Raw genomic sequence first — 18,737 nt, 5'->3', positions numbered from 1 at the left:
GAGCTGCCACTAAATAAAGATGGAATTTAGCACAAGTCATTGAATTTCAGTGAACATCAGGTACATCTTTTGAAAAATGATGGGACTGGACAAAATGTTAAATTATTTTCAAGACCCCTTGTGATTCTGAGTTTCTGCAGAGTAGCAGGGAAAGAGTACAAGCTGAGAAACATTATCATTCACAAATCATGTTTCCCTTTGTTAAAAAGTGGCCAATATGTGATCTTCTGTATTTAGTCCACTCTGCCTGATTCTACCTCCCATATCATAGGAAACTATTAGGAAAGAAATAGATGGTTCTTTTTTTAATTAAGAGATTAATTGTGAATTAATCCAGAAAACTTGGGAAAAAATGTAGAGGTAACACACACACACCCATGATCACATCATTCAGAAAGAATCTTGTCATTGTCCTATTACTTTTCTAAATATGTATATATGCATTTTTTAAAGCTTTTAATGAGCTTTTTAATAAAGCCTTTAAAGCTTTTTAAATAAGTCTTATTTATTTTTAGAGAGGGAAGGGAGGGAGAAAGAGAGAGAGAGAAACATCAGTGTGCGGTTGCCGGGGGCCGTGGCCTGTAACCCAGGCATGTGCCCTGACTGGGAATCGAACCTGCGATGTTTTGGTTCACAGCCCGCGCTCAATCCACTGAGCTTCGCTAGCCAGGGCTATATATGCATTTTTAAAATGGTATAACATAGTCTGCAGTCTGCCCTGGCCAGACAGCTCAGGTGGTTAGAGCATCCTCCTGATACAGCAAAGCTGTTGGTTCCATCCCTGGTCAGGGCACATAGAAAAATCAACCAATGAATGCATAAATAAGTGGGACAACAAACTAATGTGTGTGTGTGTGTGTGTGTGTGTGTGTGTGTTTCTCTCTCCCTCTCTCCCCTTCCTTTCTTTCTCTCTAAAATCAATTTAAAAAACAACAAAACAGTCTTTAGGCTGCTTTTTTCACTTCAGAGCTGTATGTAACTTTCCTACAACTGGTTGGAATACCCACAATAATATGCCCACATATCAATAAGATAGGACACAAACAAACATTGTTATATAGAGTTTGGAATGGCTATAATTCTATTATGCCCCAGGCTATTCTTACTCTTTTCTATTTATCTGCTTCAGAATGGATTGGTTTCACTGTAACCGGTGTTTCCGAAAAGATGGGGCCCATTTCTTTGTCACCAGCTGCGGCCATATTTTCTGTAAGAAGTGTATAACTCTGGGTGAGTGACTTGCCTGTTTTCAGAATTGGGCAAAGATGTTTTTAACTTGGAAATAATGATTAGCTATTTCTCTCTGCGACTTCGGGTAAAAATCAGTAGGACACAGGTGGTGTGGATAGAGTAGAATACTATCGATTATGGAAATTGGAGGAATCTATTAATAAAGAATGATTTAGCAAATGGGATACCAATTACTTGAGCACCAGAAGATACTTGCCAGTGTTTTGAAGCCTGAGGTAGTGAGAAAGCCACAAGATTATCAGACTGACTAGAAAAAAGACAAAAAATAATGAGTAGGAATGGGGAAAAGTTTGGTTGATAACAAGAGCCATATCTAAAGGGAAGTGGTCTAGCCTGTGAAATCAATTTGATTAGAAATGATGATGGTGGTGGTGGTGATGGTGGTGATATCTCTGCAGTTTAAAAAGTATTTTCACATGTACCAATTTTATGTATTCTCACCACAGTCCCAAGAGGTAATTATCAATAGACCCACTTTACAAATGAGGAACTGGTTCAGATAGGATAAGTGATTTAACCAAATTCTTACAGCTATTAAGTCTTAGAAGTAAGACTTGAATTTAAGGTGTTGTTTTTAAATGCTAAAATAGTTACAAGGTAAGGAAGTAACTCAGAAGAGGGACTTAGGGTAAGGTACTTTGATCAGGAAAGATTTTATAAGGAGAGATGTTGCTTCAATTGAGTTTTGAATAATAAATGGAGTTTGACAAGTGGATAGGCAAGTAAGGTCATTCTAGTTTAAGAGAATAACATGCATCAAGTCATACCACATCATAAAACCATAGTGTAGTAGACTACTCATGGTTGAGATTTGTAGAGTGTAAAAAGTAAGGTAAGATTTTTCCCCCTCTCTTAAAAAAATAGATAAATAAAATAGTTATGCCCTGGCTGGTGTGGCTCAGTGGACTGATTACAGGCCTGCAAACTGAAAGGTTGCAGGTTTGATTCCCAATCAGGGCACGTGCCTGGGTTGCAGACCATGTCTCCAGTTGGGGGTGTTCAAGAGACAACCGATGTATCTCTTGCACTTCAATATTTCTCTCCCTCTCTTTCTCCCCCCCTTCCCTTCTCTCTAAAAAAATAAATAAATAAAGTATTTAAAAAGAAAAAAAGGTAAGATTGGTGATTTCTGAGTCTAGATAGATAGGCAGTGGCCAGATGATGAAAGGTTGTATATTCTGGGCTAAATAACTGAACTTTATCTGTAGGTGATGGAGAGCTGTGCAAGTTCATTTGTTTTGTGTTTTTCTTAAATAAAAGAATGATTTGTACTTGCTACCTCACTCTGGCAATTATATGGAGGGAAGACTGGGAAAAACCTTTAATCCCCAAGGAAAGAAGGGTCAGGTTAGATAGCCTCTGGAGAAGCCTTTCTCTTTGTATCAGTGATTTTCAACCCGTGCGCCACAGCACACTAGTGTGCTGCAAGAATTGTTAAAACATGCAACATCTGAGTATTTAGTAAGGAGCAGTGACTTCTTTTCCCTTGGATTGTCAAATAAAAAAATGACAACAGCCAAAACAACAATAGCAGTCCAGTATGAAAGAATCAAATTTATATCAATTTTCTTGTCAGATCAGCAAAATATATAGTTTTTGGTGTGTCACAAGATTTTAGTAATTGCTTCATGTGTGCCATGGGATGAAAAAGGTTGAAAATCGCTGCTGCTCTATATGAACCTCATGAACATTTAAAATGATCTGTTAATGTAACAAAGCCCTGGACTATGGTGATAGCAGCTCACTTTGGAGTGGTTTGTCTCAGTGAAGCATATGCCATGTGGTATTTTCTCCTGACAAGGCATTTATCTTTTTAAAAAAGATTTTATTTATTTATTTTTAGAGAGAGGGCAAGGGAGGGAGAGAGGGAAAGAAACATCGCATCAATGTACTGACGTGCAAGAGAAATCAATCAGCTGCCTCTTGCACACCCCTAAATGGGGACCTGGCCTGCAACCCAGGCATGTGCCCTGACTGGGAATCGAGCTGTAGACCCCTTGGTTTGTGGGACGAGTCTCAACCCAGTGAGCCACACCTGTCAGGGCCTGGCAAAGCATTTATCTTAATAACTGGCACCGCTCAGATTTCAACTTACAAGGAAAAATTGGGAATTTTAATTTTCTCATCCTTCAGAAAGCGTTAATTAGAGAATGAGAGTAGGAGATCTGGGAAACAAGATGTAGGAATATTAGCAAAGTGAAAACAGGGCAGGAATAATTGGGGAGTTTCTTACAGTATGTAATGTGCACCTACTGTCAGGGAGGTGGGATAATAAAGAGTAACTTGAAATTGACATCATCAGTACTCTTGTACTCTTCCTAGTACTCTTGTAGATGTACTCCAGTACTCCTGCTGGGTCATTAGAACTGGACCTCGCCCACAGAAGAAAATTGGGAATTTGTAAACAGGGAGATGGGTAGAGGTACAGTGTGAAAATCTTACTTGTCATCAACACACAAGTTTGGAAATGCTGATTTAGAGAACAGAGCTCAAGTTGATGTCTTTTTATAGCAAATTGTATTCTAATTTTTTTTCTTCTCTTGCTAGCCTTGTTGGCTGTTACCATGTACTTTAGGAAAATCTTACCTCATATCCATGAAAACCAAACATTGTCCCCTTTTCTCCCCTAGAAAAATGTCCTGTTTGTGGAACTGCCTGCAAGCATTTGGCTCTTTCTGATAATGTAAGTTTTTCTCTCCCCCTCCTACCCCTGCAACCATTTTATTCCATTCCTGGCCTGTAGAAGTATATAAAGAGGATAAATGATAAGTGACTAAGCACTGAAATTTAAGGGAGGAAGAAAAGAAAGAAGAGACTTCCGGCAAGATGGAGGCATAGGTGGATACACCGTACCTCCACGCACAACCAAGATTGGAGCAACAACAATTTAGAGGCAGAATAACACCCAGAACTGACAGAGAATTTATCTGAATAGAAGTCGGACAGCCAAGAAGTTGAAGTGGACCTGTTCATCTAGACTGCTAGGAGGGGCGGAGATGAGCTGGCGGGTCACAGTGCTCAGAGTTCAGGGAGAGCTGGGCGCCTAAAGCAACCAGGAGCGAGTAAGCCATCCGGGGCGCGCAGCGGGTAGACTCTGAGTACGCAAGCGTCAACTGGTGGACCCATTGAGGCTGCGGTTGTGGACCAGGGCAGAACGCACAGCCCAGGATCCCAGGGAAGGGACTGAGATCCCAGGAGATTGGAGCTGCCGCCATTGTTGCCTCCTTGCCCCGCCCTCACATACAACGTCACAACCTAGTGACTGGGGTGCCCAGCCCTGGTGAACACCTAAGGCTCCGCCCCTCACTGTAACAAGAGCAACCAGACCAGGAAAAAAAGAGTGAGCTATGGCTCAAATAGAAGAACAAATCAGTGCCCCAGAACTCATCCTTTTGAGCAGCCAAGAAATAGCTAACCTATCAGATGCCAGTTCAAAACACTGGTGATCAGGAAGCTCACAGAATTGGTTGATTTTGGGCACAAATTACATGAAAAAATGCAGGTTACCATAAAAGAGATGAAGGAAGATGCACAGAGAACCAATAGTGATGGGAAGGAAACTGGGACTCAAAGCAACAGAGTGGACCAGAAGGAAGAAAAAAGAAACCAAACAGGAAATAATGAAGAAATAAGACTTCAAAAAAACGAGGAGAAGCTGAGGAACCTCCAGGACATCTTTAAATGTCCCAACATCCGAATTATAGGGGTACCAGAAGGGGAAGAGGTAGAGCAACAGATTGAAAATGTATTTGAACAAATAATAAAGGAGAACTTCCCCATTCTGGCAAAGGAAGTAGACTTCCAGGAAATACAGGAAGCTCAGAGAGCCCCAAAGAAGTTGGACCCAAGAAGAAACACACCAAGGCACATCATAATTACATTAGCCAAGGTAAAAATGAAGGAGAGGATCCTAGAAGCAGCAAGAGATAAGGGGACAGTAACCTACAAAGGAGTTTCCATCAGACTGTCAGCTGATTTCTCAAAAGGGACCTTACAGGTAAGAAGGGGCTGGAAAGAAATATTCCAAGTCATGAAAGACAAGGACCTATATCTCAGATTACTGTATTCAGCAGTTTTCATTTAGAATGGAAGGGCAGATAAAGTGCTTCTCAGATAAGGTCAAGCTAAAGGAGTTCATCATCACCAAGCCCTTGTTTTATGAAATGTTAAAAGGACTTATTTAAGAAAAGAAGATAAAGAAAAAACATGTATAGTAAAGGGACAGCAAACTCACAATTATTAACAATCACACCTAAAGCAAAACCAAAAGAAACTAAGCAAACAACTAGAACAGGAACAGAGCCACAGAAATGGAGATCGCATGGAGAGTTAGCAACAGGGGAGTGGGAGGAGGAGAGAGGGGGGAAAAGGTACAGAGAATAAGTAGCATAGATGGTAGGTTGAAAGTAGATAGGGGGAGGGTAAGGATAGTATGGGAAATGTAGAAGCTAAAGAACTTATGACACATGGACATGAACTAAAGGGGGGAATGTGGGTGGGAGAGGGTGTACAAAGTGGAGGGGAGTGAAGGGGGGAAAATGGGACAACTGTAATAGCATAATCAATAAAATATATTTTTAAAAATGGAAAAAAAAGAAAAGAAAGAAGAGAAAAAAGGAAAGAAAGGACTCGCTGATAGCAATTGTAAAAAAAAAAAAATAGAGTAAACAACAGATAGGAGAATTATTTGTGGCTGCTGTTACAGAAGCCCAGGGTTAGGATAATAAGGATAGTATAGTCTGCAGCTCCTAGAGCAGTGGTGATTGCTCTGCTCTCTCAGCACAAGGAAGTAGAACCAGGTGCTTTGGAAGGGGTGGTACATCCTTTGCCATATTGGGGAGTATTTTATTTCATTCCATCAATGAAATTCTTAGGAAAGTATCCCTTTCCTAAATGTGGATATGCTCAATGTTTCTGTTACTCTCCTCATAGCTGAAACGTCAGGAAAAGATGTACTTCAAAAGACCTGTGGAGACAGCTTTGCAGCATTTTAGTCACATCTCTCAGGTATGAGAAGCAAAAGTGAAAAAACTCTGATTCTCCAGGCAAGTTGAAACTGCATCTTATTTCTTTATCAAAGGTTCTATTTAGACTGCACATACACAGTGGACAGAATGGATTTCTCAGTTTGCTCTTTTCACTGATGATATAAAACTCAAAAGTTAACTTTTTTTCTCACTAAAAAAGTTAATTTTATGCAGGAACCACATAAAATTTAGTTTTAGTGTTTAACATTTAATAGCACAACTAACCAAGATCCAGGATGGGAAGTTACCATGTTCAAGAAACTGGGGGTGGAGGGAATCACTCTCTCAACTAACTACATAGAGTACGATAAGAAGAACACACACTTTACAATATAAAACCTGCCTGTGCATAGTAATTAGTGGCCAAAAGCCATTTTGTCCTTTTTTGGCTTATAAAAACAATGTTCCAGATTTTGGTGTAAATTAGCAACCTTCGGCTCTTCTGTGTAGCAGGCGTCTTGTTTCCACCTTCCACCTCCCTCCCAGCCTTTGTCATGAGGTCTGCGGTGTTTTTCTCCAGGAGCATCAATGCAACTACTCTTACCGCCATTTCTTCCAGTGATCTGGCCAGACATTCAACCACCATGGTTGAAATGTATCTTGCATCTGTTGCAGGAGTGTCTGCACCACTGAGGGTAGATCCTGCATGGTCTTGGGGTCCGTGTTGACCATATCCTCAGTTTCCAGCTTAGCAGTTAACTTTTCTCAACAGTTAACTTTTTACTGACCCAGAGTCTGTGAAAGGCTGTAAAAATTATTATGTATCTGACATCTTGCCTTGTACTTCCTAGTTCTGTTAAGTAATTTATAAGAATAAAGGAAGTTCTAGGGAGCTTTATTATTTTTTCTGTGCAGATTAATGAATCTTTTAAAAATTGATTTGAATACAGGGTCTGGCAGAAGTAACGTGCTTGACAGTGTGAGATTGGTAGGGGCAATAATATAGGTGTAATCATTTATAGTTTTAATTTGAACATTTCACCTGAAATGTTATGTGATGTGCTTGAGTGTGATATTATTAGGTTACAGTTACATGCCTATGACTTTGTAATAAAAAGGGGCATTATTTGTGCCAGACCCTATATATAAGCCTGACCCTGCAAACAATGAAGTTAGTGGTCTCTCAACCTTTTGCTTAAAGTTCAAGAATGGATTTCTTGTTTCCCATTCTCACTTTTCTTTTTTTTTTAATTTATTTTTTAAATGTATTTTATTGATTATGCTATTACAGTTGTCCCATTTCCCCCTTCTCTCCCCTCCACCCTGTACCCCCTCTCCCACCCACATTCCCCCCCTTTAGTTCATGTCCATGTGTCATACTTATGAGTTCTTTAGCTTCTACATTTCCCGTACTATTCTTGCCCTCCCCCTATCTATTTTCAACCTACATTCTATGCTACTTATTCTCTGTACCTTTTCCCCCTCTCTCCTCCTCCCACCCCCCTGCTGCTAGCCCTCCACGTGCCCTCCATTTCTGTGGTTCTGTTCCTGTTCTAGTTGTTTACTTAGTTTCTTTTGGTTTTGCTTTAGGTGTGGTTGTTAATATTTGTGAGTTTGCTGTCCTTTTACTATACATGTCTTTTCTTTATCTTCTTTTCTTAGATAAGTCCCTTTAGCATTTCATAAAATAAGGGCTTGGTGATGATGAACTCCTTTAACTTGACCTTATCTGAGAAGCACTTTATCTGCCCTTCCATTCTAAATGAGAGCTTTGCTGGATAGAACAATCTGGGATGTAGGTCCTTGTCTTTCATGACTTGGAATATTTCTTTCCAGCCCCTTCTTGCCTGTAAGGTCTCTTTGGAGAAATCAGCTGACAGTCTGATGGGAACTCTTTTGTAGGTTACTGTCCCCTTATCTCTCGCTGCTTCTAGGATCCTCTCCTTCATTTTTACCTTGGCTAATGTAATTATGATGTGCCTTGGTGTGTTTCTTCTTGGGTCCAACTTCTTTGGAGCTCTCTGAGCTTCTTGGATTTCTTGGAAGACTGTTCCCTTTGCCAGATTGGGGAAGTTCTCCTTTATTATTTGTTCAAATACGTGCTCAATCTGTTGCATTTCTCCTTCCCATTCTGGTACCCCTATAATTCGGATGTTGGAACGTTTAAAGGTGTCCGGGATGCTCTTAAACTTTTCCTCGATTTTTTGAATTCTTATTTCATCATGCTTTCCTGCTTGGTTGACTCTATCTTCCTTCTGGTCCACTGTATTGTTTTGAGACCCAGTTTCCTTCCCTTCACTATTGGCTCTCCTCCGCGTATCTTCCTGCATCTCTTTTATGGTAACCTGCATCCTTTCATCTAAATTGCACTCAAAATCAACCAATTCCGTGAGCTTTCTGATCACCAGTGTTTTGAACTGTGCATCTGATAGATTGGCTATTCTTGGTCGCTCAAAAGGATGAGTCCTGGGGGACTGATCTGTTCTGTTGGAAACATGTCTTATATCTTTCCCTATCTCTCCTCCTTTTTTTTTTTTTCGGTCTGGTCACTCTTGTTACGATGGGGGGCGTATCCTTAGGTGTTCACCGGGGCTGGGCACTCTGGTCGCTAGATTGTGATGTTATATGTGGGGGTGGGGGTGGGGGCGGGGGCGGGGCCGGAGGGAACAATGGCCATAGTTCCGTTATCCTGGGCTCAGACCCTTCTCTGGGATTCTGGGCTGTGAGCTCTGCCCTGGTCCACAATCGCACTGGGTCTCCAGTTGCAGCTTGCATACTCAGGGATCACCGCTGCGTTCTTGCGCCCTGGATGGCTGTCGCGCTGATTTCACGCCAAATTTCCCTGACCTCCGCGCGCCGCCGACCCGCGCCAGCCCCGCGACCGCCTAGCTGGTCGTCTCCTACCAGTCTGAATGTATGGGTCCACTTCGACTTCTTGGCTGTCTGACTTCCAGTCAGATAAATCCTCTGTCAGTTCTGAGTGATATTCTGTCTGCAAATCTTTGTTGTTCTAATCTTGGTTGTGCGAGGAAGCACGGTGCGCCCACCTATTCCTCCATCTTGCCGGAAGTCTCCCCATTCTCACTTTTCAATAATATTTCTTAGTAATGCATATAGATTTAATTTTTCATTTAGTGTTCATAATTGGTCACCTGAATTTTAGAGAAATATTTTTCTTTTTCTGGTGCATCATCATGTGTTGACATTACCATTGACTTGGCCAGGAGCGATAGGAATGTAGAAACACATACACGACAGAAGACAGGACAACTGTTTGAGAGAGCTCCCAAATTGTAAAGGCTTTGGTCTTTCCCTTCCACTCCAGTTCTCCCCTGAGATTATTTCACAGTCTCAGTGGATTCCTATCTTGGCGTGTTTCTGGAGGTTTTTATTGCTGTTCTCCTTCTACTCTCACTCCTCATTCTTAGGAGAGTATCCCTTTCCTAAATGTGAAGAGGAGCCTTAGTCATCTTCTGGCTGAATATGGTAGATTTAATTTTAATTTGGTTTCACTCCTCAATGCTGACTCTGGTGATAGAGGAAGGGGAATTGAGACTTTGGCTGCATCCTGCCTTTAGCTGCTGGGGTGAAACATCATATTTTAGGTACTATTTAACATTATGGGGAGATAAAATCCAGCTGAGGCTGAAGGAAAAATGTAAACAAGGTCACATGAACAAGAGAACGAGCAGACCTTTGGTTAATAACTAAACCCAGGATTAGTTAATTATTAATAGAGAAATTATACAGTCTGAATCAACCTACCTAATCATGGGACCAATTATACATGGTTAAATAATCAAGATAAAATAAGTGGAAAGGGTCAGTTAATCATCACTTTAGTAAAGGGCTAGTTTGATGAAGTCAGCAATGTCTGAAAATGTGTTTTCCTAATCTGTGGAGTTGAATAGCTGATCCAAGTAATACCTAGGCTGCCTCATTCAGGCTTCTGCTCAAATTTTCCTTTCTCAGTCAAACCTTTTCTGACTCTCCTATCTCAGATAATAGCCTCAACACTCTCTACTTGTCTTGCTTTATTTTTCATCATAGCTCTTATCTCTAACATTCTATATTTGTTTAGTGCCTGAATCTGGCACTGAAATGTAGTAAAGTCCACAAAGGCAGAGATTTGGTTGGTTTGCTTATTGTTATATATATAGCTCTTCAGATAGGTTATAATATGTAGTAGATACTCAAAAATTGTGGAATAAATGAATGAGTATTGATCTAAATATCCATTTATGTTTTAATCATCTTCAATCTCTGTAATGACTTAACAAGGTCATTTTCCTGCTGTACTATTCTGTGGCCAATAGTTGATTAAGCTGCTCATTTTGAATTCTTTACTCACCTCTAGATAAAACTATCTAACCAGCCCTGGCTGGTATGGCTCATTGGGTTGAGTGCCAGCCTGTGAACCAAAAAGTCACTGGTTCAATTCCCAGTCAAGGCACGTGCCTGGGTTGCAGACCAGGTCCCTGGTTAGGGGTATGCAAGAGGCAAATGATTAATGTTTCTCTCACACATGATGTTCCTCTCTCTCTGTCTTCTCCCTCACTTCCCATCTCTCTAAACAAACAAACAAAAATGATCCATCTATATTTAGGGATTGGAGAGCTCCATATGGATCTTTTAGCTTTCTTCCTTTCCAAGGTCATAGACTGCATGCATGCACTCTTATCCACAACTAGCCATATTTCAAATGCATGCCAGTAATTGTTCCTTCTTTGTTAACGCCTTCATTGATTCCTGTAGGCATATTTTTACTCATTCCTTTGTCCCACCTTGCTCTTAACTCTGCAAAGGTGTTTTGATTTTTTTGTTCATGTGTCTTTTTCTCTCACTGGACTGAAACTTTGAAAGGCAGGTAACATATTTGTATTGCCCACTGCCTAACTAGGTACCTGGAACAAATTAGGTACAGAAGAAATGTTTGTTAAATGAATGAATGCACATGTAAGGCTGTAAGGGTGGGAGAGAGGAATAATTCAAGGTAAGGTCAGAAAAAGAGGCTTATAGTATAGGGACTTGGAGGCCATGGTAAGGACTTTAGAGTTTCCTCTAAATGTAGTAGGTTTTAAGCAAGGAAATAGCATTATCTGATATATAATTTTCAAAGAGAATTTGGCTGCTGAATGGAGAATGGACCAGAGAGAAGTTAAAAGTAGAAGCAAGAAGACCAGTTATGAGACTATGGGAGAAAACTAAGCAAGAATGCTTGGGCCAATGTGGTGGCAACATAAATGGAGAGGGGTAATTAATATGAGATATGTTTTCTAGGAAGAACGAGTAGAACAGCTGTGGAAGGAGAGCTGTGGAAAATGAAAAAAAAGAGAAGCATCAAGCAAGATGTCTGGGTTTTTGTCTTAAACAGTTAAGTGGGATGACTGTACCCTTTACCAAGACTAAGAAGACCATTTTTGGGGGGATGCCATTTTGGATGTTAATAGGTTAAAATGCTTGTTAGAAATCCAGGAGGAGAAATCACAAAGGCAGATAAATTTACTATTCTGGAGCTCAGGACATAGGTTAGAAATAGAGATATAGGTATGAAACTCATCAGGATATAGTTTTTAAAGCCTTGGGACTAGATGAGATTACCCGGGAAAGAGTCCCTTTGATGTCTAATAATTAGGTAGAGGAGAAGTTAGCAAAGAGCAGCAAGAGAGAGAGGGGGAAACAGGAGAGTGTGGTATGACAGAAATGAAGAAAGGAAATGTTTCAAGAAGGAAGAAATAACCAGCTGGGTCAAATACTACTGAGAGATGAAGATGAAAGCAAAGGAAGGTTAACTGGATTTGGTAACATGAGGATTGGTGGTGACCCTCAGAAGAGCATGTTGAGTAGAGTCCTGAGAAAGAGGATGGCATTGGAGTGCAGTGATGGGCGTGTGTCTATACTCAGTCGTCTTCACCTCCCAAACTTTTCCTCAACCCTTAGCAGCCTGGCTTCAGATTGTCTCACTAAAACTGATCTTGCAAGAACATTAACAGCCTCCTTGATATCAATTCCAATGGAATCTTTTTGTTGTTGTTCTTACTGCTTTTGATTTCTCAGCAGTAGTTGAGGCCCACTCTCTACTCCTTAAACTATTTTTTTCTTCAACTACCATCACCAATTTCTGTTTTCTGTTTGCGCTCCTCTTCCTCTATCTCTTAAATAGTTATATTTCTCAGAGTTCTATACTAGATACTGTCTTTATTTTTTATACTGTACATGGGTAATCTCATCTACTCCCATGCTTCAGTTATCATCGATATATGGATGATTTCCAAATCTATTATCTCCAGTAAATATCTCAAATGCCACCTCAGAGGAGCCTTCACTGATCACTAGTACTAAATTAGTTCTCCCCCTTTACTGTCTGTCATAGCAACCTTTTTGTTTGCTTAATTACACTTGGGTAATATGCATTTTTAGTATTATTTATTATATATTTTTGTATCATTTATTATAAGTTTATTATATGCTCCATAGATTGTAAGCTGCATAGAAGCAGAGACTAACTTTGTTTTGTTCATTGTTGTATCCCCAGCAATGATTTTTTAAAAGATTTTAATTCTTTATTTTTAGAGAGAGGAAGGGAGGGAGAAAGAGAGAGAAACATTAATGTGTGGTTGCCTCTCACCTGATCCCCACCCCCGGAGACCTGGCCTGCAACCCAGGCATGTGCCCTGACTGCGAATCAAACCAGCGGCCCTGTGGTTTGCAGCCCAGTGCTCAATCCACTAAGCTATGTCAGCCAGGGACAGTGATTTTTTTTTTTCCACATAAGAAGCATTCGATAAAACTTTGCTAAATGAATGAGAGTGCTCTCTCTTTCTTCAGAGATATATATTCATTTGCCAATTTGATATTGTCACTAATTCAACATGTCCCAAACTGAATTCACTATTTTTAACAACCTTCACCATGCCCACCCCCACATATGCACAGGAAAACAAGCTATTCTTTCTGTTTATATCATAGTGAATGATAACCACCATCCACATAGTAACCAAACCAAAATATAGAGTCATTCTTATTTATTTATCCTCACTGGAGGATATATTTATTGATTTTTAAAGAGAGAGGAAGGGAGAGAGAGGCAGAGGAGAGGGAGAGAGAGGCAGAGGAGAGAGAGAGAGAGAAAAACATTGATGTAAGAGAGAAACATTGATTGGTTGCCTGGGAATTGAACTCACAGTCTAGCTATGTGCCCTGACCTGGAATCAAACCCAGAACCTTTTGGTGTACGGGACGATGCTCCAAACAGTTGAGCTACCTAGCCAGGGCTATAGAGTCACTCTCTTTTAAAATATATTTTTATTGATTATGCTATTACAGTTTTTCCATTTTTTTCCTCCCCTATATTCTCCTGTGCCCTACACCTCCTCTCCCACCAGCATTCCCCCACCTTAGTTCATGTCCATGAGTATTACACATAAGTTCTTTGGCTTCTCCATTTCCCATACTAGTCTTAACCTCCCCCTGTCTATTTGTACCTCATATTTATGCTTCTTATTTCCTGTTACCTTTCCCCCATTTATCCCACTCCCCTGCTCCTTCTCCCCTGATAACCCTCCATGTGATCTCCATTTCTCTGGTTCTGTTCCTGTTCTAGTCATTGCTTAGTTTGTTCTTGTTTTTGTTTTTTTTAGGTTCAGTTGTTGATAGTTGTGAGTTTGTTGTCATTTTACTATTCATATTTTTGATCATCTTCTTTTTCTTAGATAAGTCCCTTTGACACTTCATATAATAAGGGCTTGGTGATGATGAACTCCTTTAACTTGATCTTATCTGGGAAGCACTTTATTTGTCCTTCCATTCTAAATGATGGCTTTGCTGGATAGAGTAATCTTGAATGTAGGTCCCTGCCTTTCATGACTTTGAATACTTCTTTCCAGCCCCTTCTTGCCTGTAAGGTTTTCTTTTGAGAAATCAGCCGAGAGTCTTATGGGAACTCCTTGTAGGTAACTGTCTCCTTTTCCCTTGCTGCTTTTAAGATTCTCTCCTTCTCTTTAATCTTGAGTAATTTAATTATGATGTGCCTTGGCATGTTCCTCCTTGGGTCAGCTTCTTTGGGACTCTCTGAGCTTCCTGGACTTGCACATCTATTCCTTCACCAGATCTGGGAAGTTTTTTTCATTATTTTTTTAAATAAGTTTTCCATTTCTTGCTCTTCCTCTTCTCCTTCTGGCACCCCTATGCTTCAGGTGTTGGAAAGTTTAAAGTTGTCCCAGAGGTTCCTAAGCCTCTCCTCATTTTTTTGAATTCTTGTTTCTTCATTGTGTTCTGCTTGAATGTTTATTTCTTCCTTCTGTTCCAAATCATTGATTTGAGTCCCAGTTTTTCTTGTCTTCACTGTTATTTCCTATATATTTTTCTTTTTATTTATTTTTAAAAGATTTTATTTATTTATTTTTAGAGAGAGGCTAAGGAAGGAAGAAAGAGGGAGAGAAACATTGATGTGCAATAGGTACATTGATTGGTTGCCTCTTGAATGCCCCCAACTGGGGACCTGGCCTGCAACCCAGGCATGTGCCCTGACTGGGAATCAAACCAGCAACCTTCTGTTCACAGGCTGGCACTGGATCCACTGAGCCATACCAGCCAGGGCTCCCTGTATTTTTTCTTTTTCTTTTTTTTTAAAAATATTTTATTGATTTATTTGTAGAGAGAGGGAGGGGAGGGAAAGGAGAGAAAGAGAAACATCAATGTGTGGTTGTCTCTTATGTACCCCCCACTGGGGACCTGGCCCACAACCCAGGCATGTGCCCTGACTGGGAATCGAACTAGTGACCGTTTGATTGACAGGCCCATGCTCAGTCCACTGAGCCACACCAGCCAGGGCTATATTTTTCTTTATTTCACTTTGTAGAGCCTTCACATCTTCCTTCATTTTGTATCCATACACAATCATTTCTGTGAACAACCTGATTACCAGTGTTTTGAACTTTGCATCTGATAGGCTATCTCATCACTTAGTTCTATTTTTGGAGCTTTGATCTATTCTTTCATTTGGGCCTTTTTTTTTTTTTGTCTCAGCACTCCTGTTATGTAGTAAGGGGTGGAGCCATAGATATTTGCCAGGGCATGGCAACCCACATCGCTGTGTTATGGTGCTGTATATGGGGTGGGGTCCCAGAGGGAACAATGCCGCTTATCTGGCTGTCACCAGCTTTCAGTCACTTCTCCTGTACCCACAAGCAAATTGGGTCCTTCTGGTGCTGATTCCTGGGTGTGTTGGTTTTTGTACCTTCTAGGACCCTGTGGGTCTCTCCTACTAACTCTTCTGTGAGGCTGGGAGTTTCTACCACTGCTTCAATTCCCACAGGTTTTAACAGTAAGAGGTTTTGAGCCTTTATTTCCCTGAGCTGGAACCCTGGGTTGTGTACTCTGTCTTGCTCCCCATTTGTCCCTCCCAGTTTATCTGCATGCAAATGTGGGACCACTCAGTCCCCCAGCCACTGCATCTTCTAGTCTACCAGCTGCCACCTTGCGGCGTGTCCTTTCTGCCTTGGCTGCCCATCTCTCCCCCTCCTACCCATCTGGATGAATATTTCTTCCTTAAATCCTTAGTCGTCGGACTTCCATACAGTTCAATTTTCTGCCAGTTTTGGTTATTTTTATTTTTAAATTTGTCGTTGTCTTTCTTTTGGTTGTGTGAGGAGGCACAGTGTGTCTACCTATGCCTCCATCTTGGCCAGAATGTAGAATCACTCTTACTTTCTTCTTTTTGTATATCTAGTCCATAATTAAATCATGTTTATTCTGTCTCTCTAAAATATCAATACTTGAATCACTACTTCATCCCCAATCTCTTGGTCTAGTCCATCATAGTTTCTCATCTGGATTACTGCAGTAGTTTCCTAACAGATCTTTTGACTTCCAGTTTTTCCTTTTTGTATCAGTTCTCCATTAAAGCCAGAAAATTATTTTAAATAGAAGTATTATTGTTTTATTTTTCCATTTAAAATTATTTAATACAACCATTGCTCTGAGGATAAATCCAACCCCTTAACATGGCCCATAAGGCAAGACATGCTTTGGTCCCTGCTTATTTCTTCAGTCTTATCTCTTATTCTCCCCTCCCCATGTCATTTATAATATAGAGACTGAATCTCTTTTAATTATTTATATAAATAATTTTTCTGGTTGCTTCTGGGCCTTTGTACATGCTGTTCTTTGTGTCTGGAACATTTTTGTCTCCAAACATATACATGGATAAGTACACACAGTATAACACTATGTTGCTGCATTGTATTATAATTTTCTGTTTGCTTGTGTGCATCTTCCTATGAGGACAGGGACAGTATCAATCTTATTCATCTTATATATTAATTCCTGATATAGTATCAGGAATATAGGAGGAGTCAATAAATACTTTTTGGATGAACGAATAGAATAATCTTTCTATTGAGATTTTCCCTTAATGTATATGAAATATGAGAAAGTGGTAATACTGGGGAAATTATTGGAGAGAAAATATTAGGACTAAATCTGCCTGTTAGCTTGTAAACTGATTGCTAGCTTGTACTTTGTTTGACCATTCATACTCCCTCACATATAATGTGAAACAGTTATACTCATCTTAGCACTTACAAAGATGAAATGAAATAATGTTTGTGAAAGCATTCTGAGAGCTATAAAGTACTATATTAACTTAAAGAATAATGTGAGAAACACATAGTAGATTATAAAAGGTCACAAACATACAGGAAAATAGTGAAAGACCAGATAGGTAAAAAGAAGTTTGTATTGTTTAATTGTTTTAAAAGGGAAGTATAAAATACCGTGTCTAGTTTTTTAATAACAGCTTTATGTTTGCATACCAAATTCACCTCTTTAAACTGCAGTTCAGTGGTTTTTAGTACATTCACATAATTGTGCAATCATTACTACCTAATTTTAGGTTTTTATCACCACATAAAGAAATCATACCTGTTAGAAGGCAATTCCCAAATACTCTTTACCCTCCTCAGCCCTAGGCAATCAGTAATTTACTTTCTGTCCCTATAGGTTTGCCTAATCTAGATGTTTCATAAATATGTAATCATACAAAGTGTAGTTTTTTGTGACTGACTTCTTTCACTAAGTGTAATGTTTTTGAGGTTCACCTATGCTATAAGCATGTATTAGGACTTCATTAGTACTTTGTTCCTTTTTATGACCAAATAATATGCCATTATATAGATGAATATGTTTTATGTATCCATTCATCAGTTGAGGGATTAAATTAGGGTTGTTTCAACTTTTTGGATATTAGGAATAATGCTGCTAAGAACATTTGTGTACAAGTTTTTGTGTGGATGTATATTTTCATTTCTCTTGGATATATACATAGGAGTTGACTTACTGAGTCAAGTGGTAACTCTATGTTTAACTGTTTGAGGAACTGCCAGACTCTTTTCCCAAGTGCCTGTACCTGTCTGCATGTATGAGGGTCTTAATTTCTCCATATCTTTGCCAACACTTGTTTTTAACATTTTAATTATAACCATCCTAGTGGGTATGAAGGTATCTCATTGCAGTTTTGATTTCTATTTCTATTTATCTGATGACTAATGATATTGAGCATCTTTTCATGTGCTTATTGACATTTTGTATTTATTTTTTAAGATTTTATTTATTTTTAGAGAGGGGGAAGGGAGGAAGAACAGGAGGTCAAGAAACATCAATATGTGGTTGCCTCTTGTGCACCCCTCACTGGGAACCTGGCCCACAACCCAGATATGTGCCCTGACTGGGAATCGAACCAATGACCCTTTGGTTCTCAGGCTGGCACTCAATCCACTGAGCCTCACCAACCAGGGCTGTATATCTTCTTTAAATTAATGTCTATTCAAATCCTTTGCTCATTTTTAAATTGGATTGTCTTATTATTAGTTATAAAATTCCTTTACATACTCTAGGTACAATTCTCTTACCTGATATATGATTTGCAAACATTTTCTTCCATTCTGTTGGGCTCATTAACTTTAAAATTAAGAACAAATAACATAACTTGCCATTAAATAAATATAAATAGGAAAATAGACAAATAGGACATAAAATAGAGTAGGAAATAAAGAGGAGAGATTAAGATAAAAAGAGAAAGGTATAGATTCGCACAAACAAATTCAGAGAAAAAGATACACATGGATATTTAGAGACTTTCATAAATTCAGTGCTGCATTCGACAAACATTTTCTAAAAGGGGCAGTAAAGCCCTGACCAGTGTGGCTCAATTGGTTGGGTGTTGTCCCGCAAAGCAAAAGATCTCCCATTCTATTACCAATCGATGTTTCTCTCTCACAATGATGTTTTTCTCCCTCTCTTTCTCCCTCTCTTCTCCTCTAAAATAAATAAATAAAATATTTAAAAATACAAATAAAAATAAAAGGGCCAGAATATTTTAGGCTTTGCAGGGTGTACAGTTTCTACTGCAGCCACACAACTCTGCTATTGTAGCATGGAAGCATCCATGGGCAGTATGTAAATACATGGGCATGACTATGTTGCAGTAAAAGTTTATTTACAAAAACGAACAGGTAGCCA

The 18,737-nt window shown here is 39.6% G+C and overlaps 1 protein-coding gene across 1 annotated transcript in view; it reads left to right on the top strand.

Moving 5' to 3' along the window:
* Positions 1-1,130: 1,130 nt before the first annotated feature.
* RNF212B (ring finger protein 212B) overlaps positions 1,131-18,737 on the top strand; it is a 37,535-nt gene continuing 19,928 nt past the window's right edge. The window contains 3 exon segments of the mRNA XM_028507118.2: positions 1,131-1,230; positions 3,882-3,934; positions 6,184-6,258. Of these exon segments, the coding sequence (XP_028362919.1) occupies positions 1,131-1,230; positions 3,882-3,934; positions 6,184-6,258 (228 nt within the window).

Source organism: Phyllostomus discolor, chromosome 1 (genome assembly GCF_004126475.2).
Source record: "Phyllostomus discolor isolate MPI-MPIP mPhyDis1 chromosome 1, mPhyDis1.pri.v3, whole genome shotgun sequence".
In the NCBI taxonomy this organism is placed as follows: Eukaryota; Metazoa; Chordata; class Mammalia; order Chiroptera; family Phyllostomidae; genus Phyllostomus; species Phyllostomus discolor.
The sequence above is the reverse complement of the archived record's forward strand: the minus strand, read 5'-3'. Positions and strand labels throughout refer to the sequence as shown.